General features: G+C 39.2%; 1 protein-coding gene across 8 annotated transcripts in view; it reads left to right on the forward strand.

The window, feature by feature from the left end:
* LOC124131707 (dual specificity protein kinase CLK2-like) overlaps positions 1–25,851 on the forward strand; it is a 79,280-nt gene that overhangs the window by 16,953 nt on the left and 36,476 nt on the right. For 6 of the 8 annotated variants that reach the window (XM_046495164.2, XM_046495170.2, XM_046495169.2 and 3 more), the window contains exons 3-5: positions 7,963–8,179; positions 18,442–18,535; positions 19,502–19,568. In XM_046495164.2, the coding sequence (XP_046351120.2) occupies positions 7,963–8,179; positions 18,442–18,535; positions 19,502–19,568 (378 nt within the window). The other 2 variants (XM_046495168.2, XM_046495167.2) reach the window with 2 other exon arrangements.

The raw sequence follows: 25,851 nt of genomic DNA on the forward strand, positions 1-25,851 counted from the left end.
TGTCTGGGAGAGGATGTGGCAGTTGGAACCATGCTTCGGGCTGAGTCAGTGTCTTGACTGCTGGACATGAGCAGGGAGATCCCTGCTTAGGCTTAATAGAAATAATGGTCTGGTTCCGAGGAGAACACTTCATTTCAAAATAGGTATAGGTGAAAAAGAAATACAACTAAGTTGGCCAGTTACTTAGCTGAAAGTGTTTTGTCAGTGTGGCTTAGTTTTTATGCCTATTGAATACGATTTACCGTAGTGACAAATTTGCTCGCACAGCCAGCCATATGGAATGACCATTTTGGACCTTAGGAAAGTCAGTTATGCATGTGGAGAGATACAATTTTATTAATACCTTAGGCTTTTAATAAAAATAAATTCATAACTACTTATGATTTTGGGAGGGGTTGGGGGAGGAGAGGGAGAGATTGGGGGATCAAAGCCTGTTTTAGTGTTGTCCCAGTTGGCCAGAGAGACCTTGATTAATGCCTTACATACATTTGACTTGTTCAGTCCAACTGCTTCAATTCGGAGCGCCTGTTGATGCTTTACTGTTAGAATCTGGGAGCTTTGTGTAGGTATGCAGATGAGATGATGACTTAAGCACCCTTGTGGCATCAGGAACAGATGGTAGGGATCAAGTTACCATGGCGATGTAGGATTCAGTGGTGCCGATATCATCTGCTGTTATCTGCTCCCATACATGACACAACACCAGCTATTCAGCATGCTTTCCTTGTAATCAACTTGTAAGACCCTTCTGGAACAAATCACATCTTCAAGTAACAACCATGGATGATCCTAAGTGGCAGTTGTAGTCTGTACATTGATGAAATAAACTGATAATCCTCAAGTATTGTTGTTGGTCAAATGTTAAGTGATGTGTGGTTACACTGAACATTAGAGGTACTCAGTATTAACAGTATACCACAATTTGATATACTGTATTCGATATAATAAGCGCCCAGGGCGCTCTCAAAAGTAGAAATAGTGGGACTCTTATTAGAATACAATTTTGGTGTAAAAAACAGAATTGAGAGATCATAAATTTCATGGTTTGGTGAACGCAAGAAAAAGACCGCCCTCAGTATTTTACCCCTTAAGATATATATGTCTCTTACAAATAATACTACCTGCATACTTGCACGTATTACCTTACATAATCTATGTATTTGTGAAAACGCACATCCACATTAACGATGAGTAAAAATGATCATCGTTCCAAACAGGAAGTACCAGTAATCAGCAGGTAAAGTTGAAAAATAAAATATAAACATCCGCTTTGTGTCTGCGATTTTCAAATATTACCTTGTCTTACTTACCTTTATTTTTCGGTTATGATTATGTATTTAATTTTTATTACCACTTTCAGCTACACATTTGTAAAATTAACTTGAATATATTTTCTCCAAACTTGTTTGTTGTTATTATATGTCGGCTATGGCGCTGGTCATGACAGGTCACCAGTTCAAAAATCGATATACTGTATTCGACGTAATAAGTGCCCAGGGCGCTCTCAAAATTAGAAATAGGGGGCTCTTATTAGAATATATTTTAGTGGAAAAAACAGAGTTAAAAGATCATAAATTTTGTGGTTTATTCTGACAGCCTGAAATGTTTATATACAACAGATATATTTTTCCAGAATTTAATTGCCCATAATAGGGGGGGAAAAAACACACGAGTGTGTATTATACACGAATAAATAAGTCTTGTGTACATTGATCAATTGGAAGGGGTGCTAATTGGGGTTGCTCACTAGCCAATATATTAGCAAATATCGCCGTGGGCGCTTATTAGAGTGGGGCGCTTATAACATCGAATACGGTATACAGCTTGTGATTGAAAATATTACAACCACCTCCCTGAGATTAATTTGTAAACATTTTCTGAAGAAAATGAATGCAAATATCCTAAAACGTACTTCTAGTTTTTAACTTATCATCGTTTTTAGAAGTAGAATATTCGCATAACAGCTATAGCCACAGGCTAATTTGCATATCATGTGACCAGACTTTTCTCTCATTTTTTTAACAAACGCTGAAATCAGAGCAGACTGACGCCTAAAATATTGTTTTGAATAATTATTTGCTACTAAAACTGCGACTGTGAGGTGCATGACAATCATCTATTTATGCATCACCCGTGTATCACTACCTCCCCGTATGGCTTCGATGACAGCATATGATGTAAACAAACAAAAGCTATGCAAATGGAAAGTTTTTCACGTTTTGATATATGTTCTCACGGAAAGTTAACCATGACAAATGTTTATCATGATGTGTAGACTCGTAAAAAAAAGGAAACAAGAAAATAAGATCATTGTTGCTTTGATAAAGATGATTTCGCGCTGTCTCTGTATGTGGTAAAGCGGGTTCTATGAAACGGGGTGAACGGAAGTTGTAAGTATCGTAGGGACACGATTTCGCCAAAATTATTATGTAAACTTTATTGAATGAAATTTTGAATACAATTAATGAAATAGAATACAGAATAAGTCCAGATATTCATTGAACACTAAAATAGTGTAACAAAAGGTTCAACTTGCATAATTCAATACATATTTGTTGGTATACTATTTCCGATAACGGATCATGACAGTCATATATATATACGACACCCTGAAATGATACTAAAGAAAAAGTCTGTGCATATTTTACACGAGAGATATATTTTCCAGAATTTAATAGCCAATAATTAAGGGTGCTCATAACAGACAAGTGCGTATTATACACAAATAACTTTTGTGTACACTGATCAACCGGAAGGGGCGCTTAAGAAAATTGTTCACTTGCCAATATATTAGCAAATATTGTAATGGGTGCTAATTACGTCGAATACGGTACTAATGAATGCGCATCACAATACGTTAAATACACAATAAGAAAATACAGTATTTCGTGTTTTTCAAAATCATGCATATTTTCATCTTGTAGGCAAAGTTTACATGTTAAGTGACAAGTCGAATTGAAACTATAAAATTCAGAAGTAAGCAAGTGATCGATTGTGACTATATAAACATCCAACAAAAGTTGTCAAAACTGCGTGGAAATCCAATGTATAGGCACATTTTGGACTTAAAAAAGAAAAACAGAGAAAATCGAAGATAACATCTCAGTATGCAAACATTTGTGAAATAAGCGGTGATAACAACAAATTTAATGATACACATACAGTTACATTATCCACTGAAAATGCAGTCTAGATGAAAGAATCCTACAATCTACTGTGGTATGTAACGCATACATGAGTACATGAATCATTGTTGCAATCAATTGCAATTCGAAAGTCAGATATATACCCATCACTACTGATCACGAATGACTGGAATACTGCAAGCTTGTATTTTTGTGTTTGTTGTTCACATATATGCCAGTTGAATACCAAGCTTGTCAAATATGGTGCTGCACAGTTTTAAACTGATATAGGGACTTGTGGGTTGCGTGACCCTTTACTTGTGAAAATGATGGTTTACTTTGCAATATATAGGCCCAGAAGACCTGTGTTGCTCAGAACGAGACGGACATTATATTATATCCATCAAGCATTGTAGTGGTTATCACAGGGATTCATCTAGACTTGCTCAGAGGCCCATATTTGTCCCCAAGTCTGCAATAAATATCAGTTGACATTCCAAAAAAAGAATTTAGAATTTCCCAACTCATAATATGTAACTACTGGCTTTGTAGAGGTGAGTGGGAGTTCACAGATCAGGACCAGTGAAGTTAAAGGCATTTTTGCTTAGTTATACTTCATTGCAATGAATGCCATGTTGTTGATGTTGACATGGTTTCAGAAAGTAAGATAATTATTATATAAGTCCCAATTTTGAACAAACTGATGATTTTTGTTCCCAATTTGCCTGCCAAGGGCATTTAATTTGGAATCCTATATAGATCCCTAGGTTATGAAGTGGATGATCTTGTGAAATTTGTACCTAGCTTTAAAACAAGGTATATTTCACCCTGGTGTCAGAAAGAAGTAGGTTATTTCAGCTTCTCTGATGTATGTGTATAACATGAGAAACTCATTGTGTAGGCCTTCCGGCAGCAATTAACCAACATCTTTCTGGTGTATATCATTCTTCATGAACTCTGCGATCGAGGTCCATTTATTATCTTTGGATGACATGATGTATTGCTCAGTTGATTCATCAAGATTATTCAAGTACTGGTACACACTAGGTCAGTGTTCAAATCAATAGGAAGTTGGCACATAAGCATCTCAGTTCATGATTATTAATGGTACATTGTCATAAAATGTTCACAACAGGAGAGAAGGACTAACTAAAAGCTTTGGTCCACCCTCCTCACATCTGCAGGGATGAGAATCTTCTGCGGATCCGCAAATTTTAGTGACCACAAATTTGTTAAAACCTGACGTCTTCCCCCATAAACACCCCCAAATTCATCTGGACCACGCTGCATTGCAAAGATGTTTCAGCTGAAAAGGAAAATACCCGTTCTCATCGGTGCATCTGACTCCCGCTTTTTGTATAGAGCTGGTCAGGAATCATGAACATTTAAGGGTATAACTCAACTCAGTACTCAGTTTTTGTGTCTATAGCGGTGTGCTTGAGTTGAGTAAGTCTTCTCTTATGGGTTTGTATTCACTGCACAACTCTGATGTGAATCTGGGTCCACATGCACACCATCTTAGTGCTAAGACTATCGTAAGCCTATGTGAAAGTATGCGAGTGAGGGTCATCTTAGCGCTAAGATCGCTTTGTGCAAGTGGGCCCTGAAGTGTATGACAACATATTATAAGTTGCTCTATCGCAAAGATGAAACATTAACCGCCGGTCATAGACTCTAAGTTAAATCACCAAAGATACAGCATAGAATATCAAACAAGAAGTGAATTAATTCCACAGCTAGCAAATTTCTTACCAAGGTTTAACCTTGGCTTTAAAGCTTGGGGTCCAGGGAACGCCCAATAATTAATGCCAGCAGTCTTTACAGGCGATATGAGGTCCTGTAAGGTATCGTAATGGTGTAATGTACTGTAAGATTTGATAATCGCTTTGATTTCAGGATCTTTCTATTTCTTGTCAAGAATTTAGTCCAATGATCATTACTGTGCAACCTGATGGACAAACAGTTGTGTGTTTCTGCGTCCATTCTATAAATTTTTGCCTACTGGACACAGTGTGTCATGTAAAACCCTGACTTACGATAAAACTGAATGTGAAGTTCTTAAGCTATGACATCGCTGTTTTGTGATATTGTTGCGTGACATCAAAGCACTGTATGACGCCATCAATGGAATGTCAGTGCACATAAGAAAATAAAGACATTGCTCACTAACCTATTAAAATTGTTTTCCTTCTGATGAACATTTTATCCACACATTGCCAAAAATATTTTAAAAAGTCAAACGCTATAAGTTATACCCTTTTGCCAAACTGTGAGTGAGTGATTTCCCTAAATGTCTCTACAGTATAAGTGAGTAGTATAAGCAGGATATAACAAGCACCAAAAGAATGCACACTAACCCCTTTCTTTTTCAAAAGCTTAATTCCCTGAATGAAGATCGGTAGGCATCTTGAACAGTGTGCCTGTTAAACTGGTAGTAAAAAAAATTGCCAACACCTAATTTTGTAAGCATGTAAACAGACTAACCATCCCTGTGTACCACCTGCATGTACACACGTACACCAATCTGTTTTCAATAGCTTAGCTAGAAAAGGAGCCGTTAGCTAGGAAAAATAACCAATTTCATACAATAAATCTCTCCATATGTTTTCAGATTTGAAATTGAAAACAGCTCAGTTTGGGATTTGATTTTATTGTTTGTGTTCTTATGATCATTTTTTTTTTTTTCAAAATAATAGACTTCCTGATGTCTGAAAATGCACTTATTTTATTAGTATGGTGCAATTGTTTTTAGGCCAGCCATAGTGGTACCATCCAGATTCGAGTTAGAACTAGTCTTCAGCAACATATGCTGGTCATGAGAGACTTTAGACAACAAATAAACCAAACTAAACCCATTTGAGACCTGTGTTATTTCCTCCCTGATCAAGACCTGTGAAGATCCGGCGTAGAATAGGTCTTCCGCAACCCATGCTTGCCGTAAAAGGCGACTATGCTTGTCGTAAGAGGCAACTAACGGGATCTGGTGGTCAGACTCGCTGACTTGGTTGATGCATGTCATCGATCTCAATTGCATGGATCAATCGATGCTCATGACGTCAATCACTTGATTGTCTGGTCCAGACTCGATTGTTTTACAGACCACCGTCATATAGCTGGAATATTGCTGAGTGCGGCGTTAAACAACAAACAAACAATCCTCCCTGATCAAACTGACAAGCCATGATAAAACTAAAATACTGTTCAAAGTGTTGATAAGTCCAACTCACTCCATCACTGTTGTTTTTGTCGCCATAATCCGTGATCATCATGTTATGATGTCAAATGTATCTGTTCCTTCGAGTAGCTGTAATATTTTCCTTCAGAAGTTTCTATTTCCAGCTTGAAAGCAATTGCAATTTATAACTTTTGGAAAAATCAATAATATCTTTGTCAATCGGATATCAGATTTTAAAAGTTGAATTTTTATCCCTCCAGTTTGAACAATGGTAATATAGCGGTCAGCATGTCCTTTTTTCCTATTTTCCATTTCTAGAGCAGAACTCCAAAACCATTGAGTAAATTTTTCAATAAACAGTTCAGTCTACTGGTGAACTGGTGTCTTGTTGATTTGGAATTTGTTTTTGTTAAATTGTTTATGTTTTCATGACATGAAGTAAGTTGGACTTACACTGAAAATGAGGGTAGTACTTGTTTCAGGAGCAGAACTCCAATACCAATGAATATTTGTAGATGAAACTTGCTATGCAGATCAGTCTTGTGGTGAACTGGTATGAGTAACCAAACTCCCTTTCTGAATTGCTCCAAATCGGGTTTGGGTAGGGGGTATATATATGTCATCTCCTGATGATTCATGTTTAGTTCAAACATAATTTACATGTAGGAGCTCCAGACTTCATGCTTTGGGCGAACAACAGTCATTATATTTTCATTGCTTCTGTTTACAGTTTTCGTTTTTTAGATTTGAACTTAAGATTTAATAAGAAAGGGTCACTTTGTTGCACAGCAATGAGTATGTTGAAACAGGGTCTATTTGAGGAAAAACTCAACCCTTTGAAAATCTGGCCATATTACAATGAGGTACTTCATTAAGTCATTGCACTAACTTACATGTTGCAGGTTGTTCCCTCCTTGTGTGGAGTGTCTAAGGGGACCTCAGTGTAGGACAATACTAATTTGCTGTGAAATGTCTGACATCCTGTGTCTTTTCCTGTCAGAGTTCCTTTTGTTACGTTGTTGTTGCCAAACAATGGTGAATTCAAACTTTTCTGTACCCCCCTCACTCAAAGCGTTTACCGGAAGGAACCAGTCAAAACCATAAATTGCTGTACTTCCCACTGCAGGGAAGATCAATGGGGCACTAGAGTGAATGTAATTCACATCTCGAATGTTCAGACCCTCCAGTGTTTTCCTTTTGTGTCTATTGTTTTACGCTGCAGTCAGCAATATTTGAGCCATATCATATGGTCTCAATTATAAACCTTGCCCGACACACCAGTGATTAATAATATTTCTATCAACAACATCCCATGCAATCTTGCGATGATGACATGAAATCAACCATTCACAAGTCTGATCATCTTACAAGTAATAGAATGCTGTGGATCGATTCTGGAGACCCACAGCTATGTTCCTACCATTGTATGGTCCAATATGGATATAACAATGTCAACGTGTACTCAGACACCCATCCCCAGAACAGTCCAATTCCAGAGCTATGAAAGTTTGGTGCATCATTGAACCAAAGTCATCCTGATAAGCTGGAATTTTTTTTCTTATTTTTAACAATATTAATATTTAGTTTGTGTATTTTGTTATTTAGACGAATGCCTGTTTCCCTTTACATCCTTCTAAAGATGTAAATGTTTCTTTTTTATAGTCGACTTAGCAGCGAGCGTCGTCATCGAGAGCGCCGTCACCGCCACAGAGAGCGTTCCTACTCCAGATCTAGATCCCTGAGCCCAAGTCACCACAGTCGCAGCCACCACTACGGAGAGTCGGATCAAAGCTCACGGTACCGCTCCGACAGCCGACGACATCGCAGACGTCACCGCCATCGCAGGAACAGACGGTCGTATTCCTCAGGCTCAAGTCGGGTAGGTGTCGTCCTTGGGTTCATGTGTCTGTGTAGATAAAGAGTCCATAACGTAACGTAGTTGTACACATAGTTGCGTAGGACAGTGTTAACGATAGCAGGCAGCGGGACTCCCTGGACGGGGTCATTCAGGTTGGTATCATCTTGGGGTGGGTGGGAAGGTGCAACTTGCATCAGAGTGTAGGGAGGAGAAAGAAATGGTTTTGGTGTTCCCAACAAGACTCCTGATAAGAGGTGAGATTATAGGCTAGACCTAACCATGCAACAAAAGACAGGGTTATGTGGGACAGCAGATTGGGCAGGGGCAAGCGATGGTTATGACTCAACATAAGGTAGGGAACAATAATAAATTACACCATAAATATGAAGTTTATACATCATTACACCAAGTATTTTGTGGAACAAGTCTTCGGAACATATTCCAGTTTTTTTTACTTGTGTGATAAGGGATGACAGTGGGACCTTGTCTGATTTGATTCATCACATTAATGGACAGCAAAACTTTTAGAATGAGAGATAAATGCTTTTGGAAATGTATATGTGTCCTTAAACACATTTGTTAATTTCTAAATTTGACACATGCATTGGTATTTTTAACCTGTCTGCAACATAAAGTATTGCAAGTCTACATCATCTGTTGCCATGTGATACGAGGCTGGTGCTGATGCAAAATTTGGCCTGTAATTACAGAATTCAAATTGTAACTAAATGATCAGTGTTGATGATGACCATGAAAGCAAAACAGTAGATGTTGATAAAACTCAAGAAGTTACAGATGCAGTGGATTTCAGTAATTGTTTTGTCCAACATTCATGAAACTTATTTAGTGGGAAATATGCGTCAGAACAATCACCAGTTAGGGTTGAGAAGTTTGAACCCCTGCTGTTTATCTACAACATGGTAAGTGTAATTTGCATGACTTGTATTATCCACGTAAGTATAACAAATTACAGTTTGATTGTTTGCAGCTGCAAATACTTACTTGAATGTATTTAGATATGTTGGACAACAGCGGCAAAAGTCTGCGTAGCTGGTGGTACTCTTAAACAGTCACAACAAGCGTGGCCTTGAAGGCTAACACCAGTCTTTTATCAAATAGTCCTACAATGACACAATAATAGCCCAGCATGCATACAAATGATGGTTGGTTCATTATTCTGTCAAGGTTTCTATGTTTGAGAGGGGAATCCAAAACTGTATGCCAAAATTTTCGCATGAGCATTTTGGGAAAAATTAGCCCAAGCTCTTGGACTAGGCAATGGACGTAGAGAAATTTTGCCTTGACTAGTGCTCAGTCAAGTTAGGATATTGATTTGTGAATAGAGATGGTGAAGTGGTGGGCTAGCTGTGCTATGCATAAGACTAATAGTGAATGTTGATTGTGGAATTGATGGGGGGAAGACTTCAGCAGATGGACACTGTGGGCTTGTTCGCCTGCCAAACCAGGCGCCAGTCCTTGGCCCTAGACTGTTTCTGGAGATATTGATGGTTTTTATCGAACCCCAACCACAACTGTTGACTTCTGCTTTGGACCACTCAGCTGTTTCATGTTCTTCTTCTGTTAGAACAATTTTGGTGGATCTGTGATTTTGTTACCTTGGAGGTTCTGCCCCGGACATGGGCAAATGGCTCATTTTGTGATTTCTTGCTACATTGTGTTGTTTATGTTGTGGTGATCATGTGATGTAATTGCTCCGGAAGATGAAGATGTCGGGGACGGATGTTACATGCGCTCCATGTGAACAAGCATATCTTTGATACATCTTCATAATCAGGCAGCTTGGGATCAATATTAAACTAAGTGATGTGATGAATTGTAAATCGGGAAATAGACTCCGTCCTCCAGGATGAAAAAAATGCCACTTTGGCACATGTACCACTGACAATTTGACCCGGCTGCGTTTGGCTGGTCTGCCAATGTGACACTGGACCTGTACTTCCGAAGTGTACATTCTTACACCCATGGTGAGGCTGTAACTGGGAAGCTCCCTCTCAGGAAGGCAGTGCTTCACGTTGCGGGTTTAGGAGCAGTGTGATGTAGGTCAAAACATACTGGATGCAGTAAGGACACATCTGGTGTGTGCTGTCCTCCAACATACCACAAGATGACATCACATCATGAGATTAATTGGTCATTATGCTGACAATCAGGCCTCTTGATTGACAAGCAGTTTTAGCAGGAATGTAAATAACGCCTTCACTTGTTTTCCTGTTTCACTGATTGTTGGAGGTGTGGGTCTGTCACATGAGTGACAGATAAGCTTTGTTAACAGCAGTGCCAGTGAACCTCATATGACGAGACGGAATTGCAGGCAGGATTTCCTGTATCCACGATGAGAGGATTTACTTTGATAATGGTCAAGTTGAAATATTCAGATGTTACGGATGGTTAACAGAAAACAACTATGACATGATGTGATCTGAAGGGGACGACCACAGAATTTCACAGATCAGGTTGGACATTTTTTCTAAATAATTCCTTCTCTAATGGTACTTAAAATATGCTACGTGTAAGTTTTATCAGTACATTAACCTTCAATAGTAATCCCTTTAATTTAAAAATAAATAGCGTAAACAATTTTCAAGATACTATTAAATAGGAACATTATTGAAAACTGTACTGTTTAATTTAGGCTCTATATAGTGTGAGTGTTACCATGCATTTCCTAATACTAGAAGATCTTGACTTAAAAGTGTATATGTGTATATATACATATATATATATTGAGCAGTGTTTGCAATTGTAGTCCTTCAACCATCAATTTGGCGCACAGTGTTTCACAATTACTTTCATCATTGGGTTGAATATTCAGGTGATCTAGGGTCATGCATGCAGAAAGCATTTTTGACACGCTTCAGGGTAATGTCAACGGTCACAAAATTACATGATAACAATGAAGAAAATATTTTCATATATTATAAAACTGGTATTTTTGGTTCTGGCTATGAATATTATTCAATAATAACCAACCATCCTCTCGTGATTGTGTGTTTAATGGAAAATAATTATGAAAAAAATGGTGCCAAAATGATTGTTGACATGCTATAGGCAATAAAGACAAGGAATCTTGTCAGGATAACCCTATTGTTTAGTATCAAAGATTTTATTAAACGTTTAGTGAGTCTTACATTACTTCACACTCTAAATACCTCATGTTTTAACCCTTATCATCTTTGTATTAAGATGGGATTTATTCCATTTCCAAAAGTGTGGCAGAAAAATAGCCTAGCTGATGGTTATGTAGGAATAAGAGCTTGCCATGCTGTGGAATGGCCATATCAAATCCCACTCATGGAATATGCAAATACGGATGAGATATGTTTCATATTTTCATATCTCAAACTCTTTATTGCGTTACGGGATAATTTTAAATAGAGGAATCTTGATGAAACTTGACTCGGTGGAAATTCTTAATTTGGTTTTCTGTGATCAGCATTTTCTTTCACAAAGTAAACATAAAGACCCACTCCCCAAGACTCTTGCCACTGCTGAAGACACATCACTGTTCATGATATTGGTCAATCTACTCCTCAAATCCACATAAGTGACAGATTTTGAGTGAACAGTATGGGAATTCTGGCATATTGACAGAATCACATTTCAGTTGATTTTGGTGACTGTCTTGACCCAGAAGTGCTAGCCTCTCCTGGGATCAATGGAAAGAGGGCTGAATATTCTGATTGGGATATGGGTGGTGAGAGTCCTGGAGATGATTGTAGGAGTATAGGATCTTCAAGTTGACTAGCTGATAGACAGACTTGGGTAATGGTCTCTGCCAGATGTTTTACTGCTAATTAAGGTCAAGCGGTTTGATGCCAAATTGCCACTTTCCACAAATTAATGGTTTATTGACTTTAAATAAATCTGAATGGGAATTTACTTAACTAAACTACTATTCTATTCACAAAATATATTGTTGATTTAAATTTGTAACTACAAAAACCCAGTACATTTTTTCATTTAGGTGGTCACTGGATTGCTATAAAAGCCATTTTGGCAAAATACATTAGTTCAGAAATAATTTTCAATATATCGTGATTATCTGTTAGGTAACACACTAAGCATGGTTCTCAAAGTATGAAGATGCTTGTTCATAACATAATTTAAAACAAATATAAGTCAAAATATGTTACTTTTCCAAATATTAATTGCTACACAAAGTGGTCTATAATCCTGCTTACCCTTTTTCTTTGCTAGTCTCAGAAAAAAGTAAGGTCATGTTTTAATCAATGATTTTGTTCAAATTTTATTCTTGTAAAAGTGGAATTGTCATGTCCCTAAAAGTTGTAAGCATTAATACGGTGCTGATCTCTTCAAACAAAGAAAACTTTCCAAACTTTTCCAATTTTGAAAACAATAAAAATGTATATACCTTCAGACCAAAATACCAGAAATATCAAACAAGCCAAACAAGTTAGATAATACTTGATGAGTAGTACAGTTATGGAATGGCTGTAGTATGTCCATGGAAGTATAACCACAATGTTTACACTGCTGCCTGTCCTGCCTGCAGGGGTCCCAGCAATCTCCCAGTGGTCTGTAGATAACAGCAGGAGCGGCTGAACTATATCCATCTTCACCAGCCATCTTGTATTGAAGGGAGGAGGAGGAGGACACCCCAGGAATTCTGCCTCCCCCTCCTCTCCACCCCTCCCCCTCCTGCCTGCACCCATGTGGTGCTTGGAGAGTGAAACTCTAGCAGATGCTGCTACCAGTCTATTTTTAGCAGCCCCCATAGTTCAGTGGATGAGGTTTCACCCCCTCTCTGATGTAGGCAGTCTGCTCTGTGAGAAAGCCAGTGCTCCATAGGCTCTGGAACAATTTGGAGGGGGAAGAGAGATAGATATATACACCATCTACACAACAGAGGATATTCTGGGAAGGAAAAGTCATAGCTGGTGCAGCAGTGCTTTTGTTGTTGGCGGTGCTACATAAAGTTTGGCTGAGTTGTTTTGAAGCAGCCCCCACTGGAGGCATTGGTTCCCCTCCTGTCACTCTCGTACCTTTAGGCTGGCTTACTACCTTCTCTCAGAAGGAGCAGGCTCCTGGCTCAGTCTTTCGACATGAGAGTAGATGTTCTAGCTGCTTTCAAGGAAGTTAAAGAATGGGGGAAAAATATGCCTGCTTCTGAATCAAAGCGGAACTTGCCTAACAAGGTATGTGGTCGTGGGTTACTTGGGCCATAGTGTGTAGTGGCAGGGACAGGAAGTTGATACATTTATGTAGGGCATGCATCAGAGTATGGTCAAGGTACGGGAAAATAATAATAAGTTTACTTTTTGTCATATTTCGTTGAAACAGAAAATGTTGATGATTATTGATGGAGTTATTTTCTGTTTATTTGGATCAAATGTTATTTTCACAAAAAAGTTTTTCTAAGTACTACTTTTTTCTGACATGGCTGTGTTTGTTTGGTTGACCATAGATCAAAATTATGGGTTTGAATTTTATCAAAAGAGATTTCGGAATTTGGTAATGATCCAGAAAAATACTGGTTATCTATATTTTTAACGTGGACCAGTGCTGGTAAGACAGATACCCTCTATGATCAGGGATGAATCATCACAAAGCACGCCATGTATTTGGCAACACTGACCTCAAATTCTTACAGCACTGTTCACCCAAAGCTAGGTCTAAACATACCTAAACTTCTTATTCCCTGGCTGATATAAAACACATTTATGAGATGAGTGTGAAAATTGATCCTGTGTCTGTTTGGGCTGGTTTCAATTCCAGACTAGGGGAAACTGGCACCGACAAACACGAAATGTCAGATTCATGCATATTCATAGCAGATAACGTAAGGTTGGTATGTTTACATCAGTGGCTAGGAATTACACAGGAGGGTAGTGTTCCTGAAGTATGTCCGAGATTTGAGTAGATGTTGGCCTTTCATTGATACATCTGTATAACATGAAGTAGGTAGTAGCATCATATATGATGGCCTCCTTGGTGTCGGGTTACAGTGCAGTCTCTCATCTCACAAGCCTATATATAGGACAGTCTCACCCCCAACCATTCATGTCCTGATTTCTTCAGGAACACTGACTTTGGCAATAATTTGGTGTTTGAAATTTTTAATTCCGCTTTCAGAACTACCACCTGGTGTGATTGGAACATATTTATTGACAGAACAGTGGCTGGATTGGAAAGCTCATCAACCAAGTGACTGTTCTGTGGATTAAATATGTGCTTGTTCACAAAGTTTATTAAAGGTTCTGAAAGTATCATGATAGATGTTTTCATAAGGATTGACATATCTAAACCTGTAGGCAAGATATTTGGTGAAAAATACGTTTATAAATATATTAAAAATATATTTAAAATATATGTACAGTTGTGTTCAATTTTGGTATGAGAATAAGCATTTTGGTAAATATACAAACCTGACAAGGGCAGAAGACTGAGGTCATGTGGGACATTCCTGCAGCATTTGCATACTTTGAAGTCACAAACATAGACTAGGTGATAATAAACTTGGCAAGGTGATATTTCTTTAAGTATTACATTTGTCTGGGTAGTTAACTGGACAAATGCCCTATTGTTTGTGTAATAATAACAAAGTTGTACTAAAGGGAAAATAATCCCCTCAATTTGGTGAGTAACAGGTCCCAAAGAAGATGATACAATTGGTATCAGGGATGTAAACACCATTACCATGGAGTCTTCAAAGGCTGGCTCTTCCAATCAATGGCATTGTAATAAAGTTTGTAATGTGAGGGGGAATGATGGCTACCCCTGGCCATGTTTCCAAGCATTCATGTGTTTTCACTGCCTTGGTGGATTTCTTCTCATCCAGCTAAAACTACATGTTGGTTTCTGTTGCTATACCAACACAGAGTGTAACCACACAGCCTGTCTCAATGCTTTGGAAACTGGTCTTGTGTTCTGTAATGAGATTTGGGAGGGAAGGCATCATGGCCTTGTAACACTATTGATAGTAATAGAATTTTGCTTTACTGCCTCTGAAATGGATGAGGGAGAGGAAATGAGGTTACATGTATTGCTTTGACAACAGAAAGGTTGCCAGGCATGAATGTCAATAAATGCCATGTTAATCAACATTAACAAATTGCTGAATCAGTAAGCCTCAGATAGACAAATTGGTCAAAAGTTCCCTAGCACCAGGTATTAAATAAAACTGCAGCAAAACACGTTCTTCTGTCTGTTCATTAGATAAGTATGTAAGTGTGTTGCCTTTTGTGCTGTTGATATCCAAGAAACTTCTGGGTAGGTGTTATTAAAAAGAAGTGTGGGTCAAGTTATTCAACATTTAAGAAGATTCTCTAAATTTGGTTAGGTAGGAAAACAGTTTATACACTCATACAACACGTTAAAGTATTGTAAATAACGATGGGTGTTTTGCAAGTGACAAATAACATTGAGACATTTTCATGATTTTTCTCTACTTTTGATTGGGTGTGTTGGGGTAGCCTCGTGGTTAAAGTGTTTGCTTGTCATTCAGAAGGCCTGGCTTTGGTGCCAACATGGCTACAATGTGTGAAGTCCATTTCTGGGGTCTACCACCCTGGTATTGCTAGAATATTGCTAAAAGTGGTATAAAACCATATTCACTTGCTCACAGAATCACTCTTTATCATAGGACATTCACTCATATTGTTACCAAATTTGAAAAAAAAATAATGTCTTCTGCACATTTTGGATGATAATGTCCTAGAATTTTAAACCTTGAATATGTCAAATAAACATGGGGATGTTATGAAGGTATCTCGCTCTTGTGCTGTGAGACCACAGCGTGAGTCAAATGTCAGAGTTAAATATGATAATTGACTGTACAGTGGGACGATGATTACCCTGTCAACTAGATGCTGCAATTTCCTCGGGACCAAACATCACGGCATATTTACAATGATGCAGGCCATTGTTCATTTCATCTGTAGTAGAAGAACTACTATAATGGTGTGAAACAATTCTTACACAAACACTTGTCTATGACTTGTGACATTTGAGTCTAAAGGGCTAGTGCAGCTGGGAGATTTATGCATCATGTTCGGATCTATTTGGCCTTGTAAAACCATTATCTTTCTGAAGTCCATACCCAGCAAAACAGATGAATATTCTCGTATCCAAATTCATTCAAGATTAATTCCCTAACGTTATTTAGATGCGTAACTTTGTAGTCTAGATCAAAAGAGGAATATGCCATTGTGATGTCTGGACTCTATCAAGGATTTTATTTAGTCAGATGATCACATAAGTCAATAGATAATACAATCTAATTGAAAAACACTTACAATAGAGGTTCTGCCGTGGACTCAGTTGCTTCATCCCCAGTGCTTTGGGGGGAAAATAATAAATAATACAAATATGAGAATAGTTGTTTATGCACTAATAATGTTTGACATGTAGATGAGAAGACAATTTTACCTTCAGGTTCCTCTTCTTCTTGCGACATTAATGTATGCAGCTGATATTAGTATTTGCATATTGTTTCTATTTTTAAAAAAAAGATTAAACAAACTGTTTTCCTGGATTTGGCAAAGCAATATCAACCAAGGTTATACGTGACCCCATTCTGAATGCCAGTACCAGTTTTGTGAATGGTTGGTTCTGTCATATTGGAAAGTGTCATCAAATATTCATAACTTGGTGGTGTCCCCATGGCTATAGACTTGTGAGCGAGAGTTTTCACTTATCCACACAACAAAAAGGATGGTGAGATATGTTTTATGCTGTATTTATTTATTGTTATGATGTATTGTGTTATCCAGACTTCAAACTTGAAGCAGATGTTTAATTTCTAATTTACAAACACTGACCCATTGGAGGCAAGAGTGACAGTATGAGTGGAAATAATATAAAATAAAGGGGCCTTTTCGTGTTGTATTTCAAGATCCTCCCAAAGTGCTATGTAGAACTATTGCTCATACTGAATGTTTACCTCACCTAAGTTTTCAAAATCAATTTTCCATGATTTCTGTTATTTTCTGTGACATATGATACCATGGGGATGTGGGTGGGCACTGGGCCCTGTTCGCAGTGGACTCGGGGGCACGGGTGGCCCAGTCGTCTCAGGGGCCGTGATTTGCTGTGCAGAGTTGTGTCCCTTGGGCATGCCGGAAACCTATGATTGTGAGTTCGAATCCCGGTTCGCCCCGATTATGTTTCTAGGTTTGTCAGCACCATACCTGTGCTAATGGGTTTCACCGAAGTGATAAACGTCTGAGACCTGCATCACTTCGGGCTTTCCTCCCACATTAAGCTGACACGCTGCGATATGACTGGAATACTGTTTAAAGCGGCGTTAAACCCAACTCACTCACTTGCATTCAACTCTTATGTGATGATATTCTGATATTTGGACCTCTTCATCGGACTCATTTGCATTGCTCTTTCTCCACGTAGTCTAATTATCAACTAGATTATCAAATGGGACGGGCTATGGGAGGGCCAGTGTCTTGTCAGTGTGAGTTATCTCTGGGTTTGATTCTCCACATGTGGGGAATAGGCCCCCAGCTCCCCATGCTTGTCATAAGAGTTGACTACAATAGGGACTGGGTGGTCCGGCTCTGTGACTGCTGACTTTGACAATATACCAGTGTGGTGGATCGTTAAATTTTCAGTCACTGGTTTGCCTGGTCCAAACCTGATTATTGCTGTCTGTGATTGAGCTGGACTACTGAATGTAGCATTAAACAACATTCACACACTTATTCATTCATTGAAACCTGTGAGTTTAGAATGTTTGCATAATAAAATGATGCTGTTTAGTTACTCACTTATTAAGCGAAGGGACATAGATATAGTGATAGCTTTTGATTTTAAGATCACTGTCCTCTATATGGGTCTCACTTCTTGCTTCATACAGTGAGTTGTGAATAGATATATGGTTTGTTTTCAAAGATTTTATAAATCTAAGCCTGTTTTATTTGTCAAGCATCAAGTTTGAAGACTGAGCACACAAGGTGAAATATTCTAAACGTCCATTGCCAATTAAAAATTGATTTGAAGTAAAGTATATTTCTTTGCTGTTAGTATTAGGTTGACATGCTTGTGTTGTGTATGACGTTTAATATACACATGAATTTTGACACGATCTTTACTTGGCGTTGCCTCCCCTTGTTTATCTCATATGTGCCGATTGTGGCGTGTCGTGCCGCCCAATTGCTGTAACGGTGACTGAAACCCCGAACGCTGACATCCTCTGAACAATTCGACTTTCCTCGATGCTCTCTTGACCACTTCCTGTCCGATGTGGATGCTGTTGAATGATGGGATTGAAATGGCGGTTGGGTTGACAGGAGCAGCCAGAGTCAAGTGAAAGAGCACCAAGCGTCAACGATGACGATGATGGTCACCTGATCTATCACCAAGGCGACGTCCTACAAGCACGATGTACTCGACTTTCCGTAACGTTTAGTCTAGGATATCTATGTTATTGTTGTTTACCATTGCCTCAGTTTCATGCAGATACTTAATAATTCTGATACAAAATGCTTCATTATACTTTGACACTTAGTGTATGATTTCTTTGATATTTTTGCTTTTACTGATGTCATGGATCCTGTGAACAGGATGAGTGGCTGCAATACAGAAATCCCCATGTATTTGGGGGTGCTTGTCATAGCTCGTCCTTTTGACTAATATGTCATTGCTTAAAATGCTGATCTGGCTGAACTCTTTTTCCTTGGAAACTCTATTCAGTACTGCAGACTTGCCTTAAAAAATCTTTGACTTTGGAAGAACTCCCTGATGTGAAAAATTCTGATAGACCAAACCAAATTTCAAAGTTCGAAGGAATGATTCCCCCATAATGAATTATTTTGGTCGAGTAACGTACAGCCGTCAATAATATTGATTCTGGGTTTGAGATGTCACTAGAGCTGTACGTGTTGAGACCCTTCTTTTTACCCAGGCACATCTCATAGGAGAGTTAAACAAATTAGGCTTGAAGAATTTACTCCACATAATAAGTTATCGATAAGACGCCAGCCTGGCTGTAGAATTAGGACTCCACGTTTCTTGACATGAGATGAATTCTGAAGCAAACATATTTGCTTGTAGCCCCAGCAAGCCAAATATTCAAAATTTAGCCATGAAGCCTGCGACATGTTTTACCTTACAGGATGTATGCAATGATTAAGAAATGATTCTGCACTTCACTATAAATAATTGCAATGGCTGTTTTTGGATAGATTCATTGCAATGTAATTATGTCCTAGACTGGTGGCTGGATTTTGAATGTTAAAGAAGCAAGTCTGAAGTATGGTTACTGGTAGCTCCATAATGCTAGGTACATTGGTTTGCAGGGGTCTGTCATGGTGGTAGGATTCTGAAATGTTGGTATTGTCTTGTTTGCAGATGAAGTAGTTCAGACACTGGGAGAAGGTACATTTGGCAAAGTGGTGGAATGTAAAGACCGACAGAGGTAAGTTAGCTGTGTTTAGATAGACAGTATTGTTGTTGTCTACAGGAAGTTGTCTATGTGCTGCAGTTCGCTGTGCCTAGATTGTTGGTGGTGGGTTCAAATCCCAGAATCTCTCTAGTTGTTGTTTTGTCTTCATGGTTCTTCATGAGTTGTAACCATTATCTGATCCTTACAGTGGACTTTCTTTCAGTTGGCCTTGGAGTTGTAAATGGATCCAGGATTTATCTTGACCTGCTCCGAGCAAATATCAGTACAAATTCCCAAATTGGAACCACAAATTTCCCAGTCAATGTTGTGTTGTAATAACTATTGTTTTGGCTGTGTGGAGGTGACTTCTGTTTCACTGTGTTCATAGCAGAGTTAACCCCAACTCACTCACTCACTTTACTCTATTTCACTGACCACTTTTAGCAAAATAACTATTTTCCCCCAAATTGCCCAGAATAAGTCCCTGGGATCCTAATAAAAGTAACTATGGATGTTTTATGAAAGAGAAAACATGCAGGGATCTCCGTTTGGAAACTAAACATCAGTCAGACATATGAACTATCATCATTCTTCACCTTGCTGTAATAGTTGGGGTGGATTTATCTTTGTCATAGGCCAGGCTTAGAAATAAACCCTGGCAACATTGAGAAACACCCAAAAATGTTTGATACTGTACCAGCCCTTAGGATACATGGCTCAGGCTCGTGGCCTTGGGCTGATTTCTATACCTGGTGGTAGGCCTGACAGTGTGATCACAGTGCACCCACATCATCTGATGGGCCATGTGTGACATGATTCCATAGCATACCACTGGAAAAAGGCAGCCAACGTTGCCAATGTCTTTGGGGGAAGGCAACTACTGTTTGTTAAGGATGCAAAAGGTGAAACTCTCTTTCAAAATTGAGTAATGTCCAAATATTTTGTACAAAATCTTCCAGAAACAAACACACGGGTATATACAAACGCAGGTGTTCATACCAACACACAGGTACATACAAACACACAGGTACATACAAACACACAGGTACATACAAACACACAGGTACATACAAACATGCGGGTACATACAAACACACAGGTATATACAAACATGCGGGTACATACAAATGCAGGTGTTCATACAAACACACGGTCACATTCAAACACACAGGTACATACAAATGTGTACATACAAACACAGGGGTACATACAAACATGTGGGTACATACACACAGTGATGAGCTCAGAAGCAACTGGTTCCTTATCCTAGGTACACCATTTTCTGGAACCCATGTGTAATTCGGGTTAGAATTGGTCCCTTACAACATATGCTGGTCATAACCCTGAGGATTCCGGGTTAGAACTGATCCCTTTAACCTATGCGACCGCCTCCGTGGTCTTGTGGTAGAGCGTCCGCCCGGAGAGCGGAAGGTCCAGGGTTCGATCCCGGCCGCGTCATACAAAAAGACGTTAAAAGATTGTACTCGTTGTTACCTTGTCTGGCGCTCGGCATTAGGTGCTAAAACAAGGACTGGTCGGCTCGGAGTCAGTATACTGTGTCTGAGTGGGGTATTCATGTTAAACTGCGGCATGGTATCTCAGTGAGCTAGCACTATAAATCGGCATCAGTCCGGACTAGTACAAGCAGCCACACACACACATACACGTGCATGCACATCGCTATATAAGTGCAATAATCTTGGACGCGACGTTAAACCCCATTTCACCTCACATCACCTTTAACCTATGCTGGTCATAAAGGGCATCTTAATGGACCAGGAGATAAGGCTTGCTTACTTGGTTGAGCTCGTGTCAACGTATGCCAATGGCATCCATCACTGTATCAATCACTGGATTGTCTGGTGCAGACTTGATTATTTACAGGCTGCTGACATGTAGCTGGAATATTGCTGAGTGTGAAACAACAAACATACAAGTACCATTTTCTAGAAGTTGGTCATATTGGTGAACGTATGTCTATTTCCCAATTAAGCTGCTGGTGCCGTTCTCCATTGAGATAGCTCACAAAGTATCCTTTGTTCAATAATAATAATTGATAGCCTTTCAATAGATACCTAATGAGTAGATTTTAAGATAGTTGCTGTCACCAATATGTTCTGCTCCCTTGATGAATCTGTTGGTTGTAGATGTGTGATGGTGCATCCATTGATGAACCATTAGCAACTAAGCATCATGTCACTATATTGGTATTCTGAGTAACTTGGTGCATAGTGAAGTGTAGTGTGTCATGGCACTCCCAACACATGCTAATTGACCTGACACTGACATGGTATTTACAGCACTGAATAATCATAAATTGGCTTACTCAATGCAAAAAAGTCATCGCTTAGACAATTTAGAGATATCAGTAAAATATGATATCATGTATGAAACATTTGTTACATTTGACCACATTCTAAAAGGCTCTGTCTATTCATAGTTTCAGCTATGAGAGCAATGCCATTTCACTTTTGTCAGAGGGGTAAACAAAGTATGTGACCTAGACCACCAGTTGCTTGACTTCCATCTTAGTGGCTAGTGGCTGAACGGGTTAGATTGCTGACTTTGTGTGCTGGCAATTAGGTGCCTCACTCTAAGAGTGTGAGTTTGAATCCCAGATGTGATTCCACCTAGAAAAAGTATTGGAATTTGTACTTTACTGAGAAAGTGTAATCCCAAATTTGAAGTATGTTACATTGTCTATTCTCATTATGTATATTTGTACAGATTGTGTCTATGTTGGTTGTATTGAACTTATTAAATGACAGCTCAACCTTCCAGTGCTGCACAACGCCCACTGCATATCTCCTCTAAGCAATACTTCCCAAATCCATCAACCAAATTTAATATGGGGCTACAAACGACCCTTCAGGAATCCATTGAATGTGGCACTGCAGCTCTAAACCAGGGCCTGGACAAGCTGTGTGACACAAAGACCCAATCCTAAGTTATGTACAACATGTCCAGCTCACTGCCTGGGAACTACCCACAGTCATCAGCTGATGGCAGCATTGCCTGTGCCACATTTCTCCATGCCCTTTATGTTAACATTAGGACTGTCTGAATTCAGGAGCTATTGACCTTAAATGTCGGGTTCATGCTATGTATCAGTGTTGATCATTAAATGAGGTAGATATTCAAATCATCAACATGGAGGACACTCTTGATGAATCGGAATTTAATGTCTTACTTTCCGCTAGTTACATTTTATGCCTCCTCATGGAGTTGTTCAATCTATGATTTGCACATTGCCATGTTTAGTGTCCAACTAGTGGTATCAGTCCCAGATCAGGTCTGGACATTTCTGGTGAATGTTTCTCTTGGTAGAGCAAGTCTATTATGTAAATCTTTCTGTGGGCTACAATGGGAAACAAGACCTGTTCATGTGTGTTGCTCTTTATCATTTGGATCATGCTTGTTAAGACGTTTCGTTATCCTCTGGGGCAGAATCAGGCTTCAGTACCCAATGCTTGTCATGTGAGCCGACTATCGGATGGTTCCTAACAGTGCAACCCTGACATTCATCATGCCCGGATGCAAGGGTAGTTGGTCATGTCATCAAACACTTGTATACCTGGCTCAGACTTTATTTACAGGCGACCGCCTCCGTGGTCTAATGGTAGAGCGTCCGCCCGGAGAGTGGAAGGCCTGGGGTTTGATCCCCAGCCGTGTCATACCATAAGACGTTAAACGATGGTACTTGTTGTTACCCTGTCTGGCGCTCGGCATTAAGGGGCTAAAACAAGGACTGGTCGGCTCGGAGTCAGTATACTGTGTCTGAGTGGGGTATTCATGTTAAACTGCGGCATGGTATCTCAGTGTGCTAGCACTATAAATCGGCATCAGTCCGGACTAGTACAAGCAGCCACACACACACACACATACACGTGCATGCACGTCGCTATAAGTGCAATAATCATGGATGCGACGTTAAACCCCATTTCACCTCACCTTTATTTACATGCTGTCGTTATATCTCTGATATATTATTGACTGCTACATATAACAGTACTCACTCACTTATCCACTTGTGAAATATATCAATACACTTGGGTTATGATGTCAGACCGATGTTGAAAGTAAATAAATTTAAAAGTCACATTTCTACTAGTCCTTATGATACCTTAACTATTGGACAGTTTGGCAAGGACTACAAGACTAGTGCCAATTTCTAACGCTGATTTGTACCATTTTAATGGCTTTAATAACATGTGAACTAGACGTCTTTGATTCTTTGTTACTTTTAGACATTTCTAGGGTCTGAGAATATATATGTATGGTATTGGGAACGACTTGACAATCACCCAAATCTTCTCGAGCATTTTGACAGTATTGCGTTAGAAGTAACCTGGTTTCAGCAGTGTCTATTTTTGAGCCTGCCTACACAGATAGAAAGGAGCGTTACAACCAACATTAAAGTAGACGTAAATAACTTCATGTTTTCAGCAAGACTCATCTTACAGTATGTCGTCACGTTTGGAATTTAAACTACATGAATCATGGAGCTTCCCCTGTGTATCATTGTCTCCTTCATTTAGTGCAGATGCTTGAATCTGAAAAAAACACACCATTCTCTCATGTTTTTTTGTTTTATACCACAATTGGGGTAGCCTTGTTTCGATTCCCCACTTGGGCACAATGTGTAAATCTCATTTCTGGTGTCACCCGCCGCACTATAGCTTGAATGTTAGAATACATAGAATAAACCAAACTCACTCACTCTCACACTCACTCACTCACTCATACCACAAGTATAGATCTTTTCCTCTGTTTCGTTCAGCCTGTTGTAAACTTTTGGAAGAAGCTGTTCCTTCAATGTGTCAGATTTGTAGACTTGTCAGATTTGTAGAAGTTGTGTATGTGTGATTGTGAAGTTGAAAAGTTGTATATTAGTCTTGTATAGGCGACAGGGTGTCCTAGTTGTGGATGTGATTCCTTGCTACAAGAACTTGGTTCATTTTGAGACATAAGTGGAGTAATTTTTTACACTGGCAAGAAATGGCTCATAACGAGCCTGTTCTTGCAAGTGTAACATCCTATCCTCGCTCCCCCACACATTAGTGTCAGTGGTGATGTGATTATGTCTTAGCTTGCCAACAGATACTTTGTTCAGTGGCTAGTGTCTGCTTCGCATACAATTATGAGGTGGCCGAGATCAGGGTACATTCCGCAGAGCTATCTCAGAGCTATGACTATCGTACGTCTGTGTTACTAACTTAGTATGCAAGTTACGACAGTAGTGGAAGCAACCCCAGGAAGCCCCATTAACTGCTGATTGTGGAAGTACTTGGATGAGAGACCATGTGAGAGAAGCTGTGATCTGGCTGATTCAGTTGGCAGCATTAGAAATTGGCACTCGTCTTATAGTCCTTGCCAAACTGGCCATTAGTAGAAATTTGCCCTTTTTAAGGGTTTTGCTATATGTTATCATTATAAGGACTAGTGGACGAAAATTGTTAGTTTCTACGGCTGGTTGGCTGGTGTACCAAGGTGGCAGTGGCAGATATGCCTATCTTTACAATTCTGGTGCAAGACATTGTCGCTGACATGGACAAAAAGAAACATACACGCAGTATTTGTGATGAAATTCAGATGCTTTGATAGTTGAAGTATGCTTGTGTACCTTATTTCCATCATTAAAGAAGGCAACCTGGAAAAAGAGGTCTATCAGACTTTCAGATTTGAAACTACAGCTTCATTGTCAGGATGGATGTCATGTCTGCATATACTCTCACCATGAAGCAAGAGCTTATATGGCACAGTGCTCCGTCCCCAGCACAGCTTGCAGGTCATACTCACTCACTCACTCACTCACTCACTCACTCACTCACTCACTCACTCACTCACTCACTCACTCACTCACTCACTCACTCACTCACTCACTCACTCAGTGGTTGGAAGTGGTTGGAATGTGATCAGCTGTCAATGGTGTAATTTTATTTGCACAAGAGTACTGCTGTTAAGAATTCTGCGAGTCAGTCCTAATTAGTGTTGGTCTGTTAACTACAGATTCTACAACATGACTAGAATATGACTGTTGACGTAACTAATAACTGGCCAGGCTAGACAGCAGGATATCAGTACACAGACACAGACACATACACATCAGTACACAGACACATACACATACACATTCACATTCACATTCACATTCACATTCACATTCACATTCACATACACAGACACAGACACAGAAATAGAAAATAAGAATATCTACTATATGGACCATTACAAATCTTGCACAAGTTACTGGCTTACAGGCGACCAGACTAATGATGTATATAGCCATTATCGGTGGAGATGGAGAGGACAATGG

The sequence above is a fragment of the Haliotis rufescens genome, unplaced genomic scaffold, assembly GCF_023055435.1.
Source record: "Haliotis rufescens isolate VD_foot unplaced genomic scaffold, xgHalRufe1.0.p SCAF_1, whole genome shotgun sequence".
Classification (NCBI taxonomy): domain Eukaryota; kingdom Metazoa; phylum Mollusca; class Gastropoda; order Lepetellida; family Haliotidae; genus Haliotis; species Haliotis rufescens.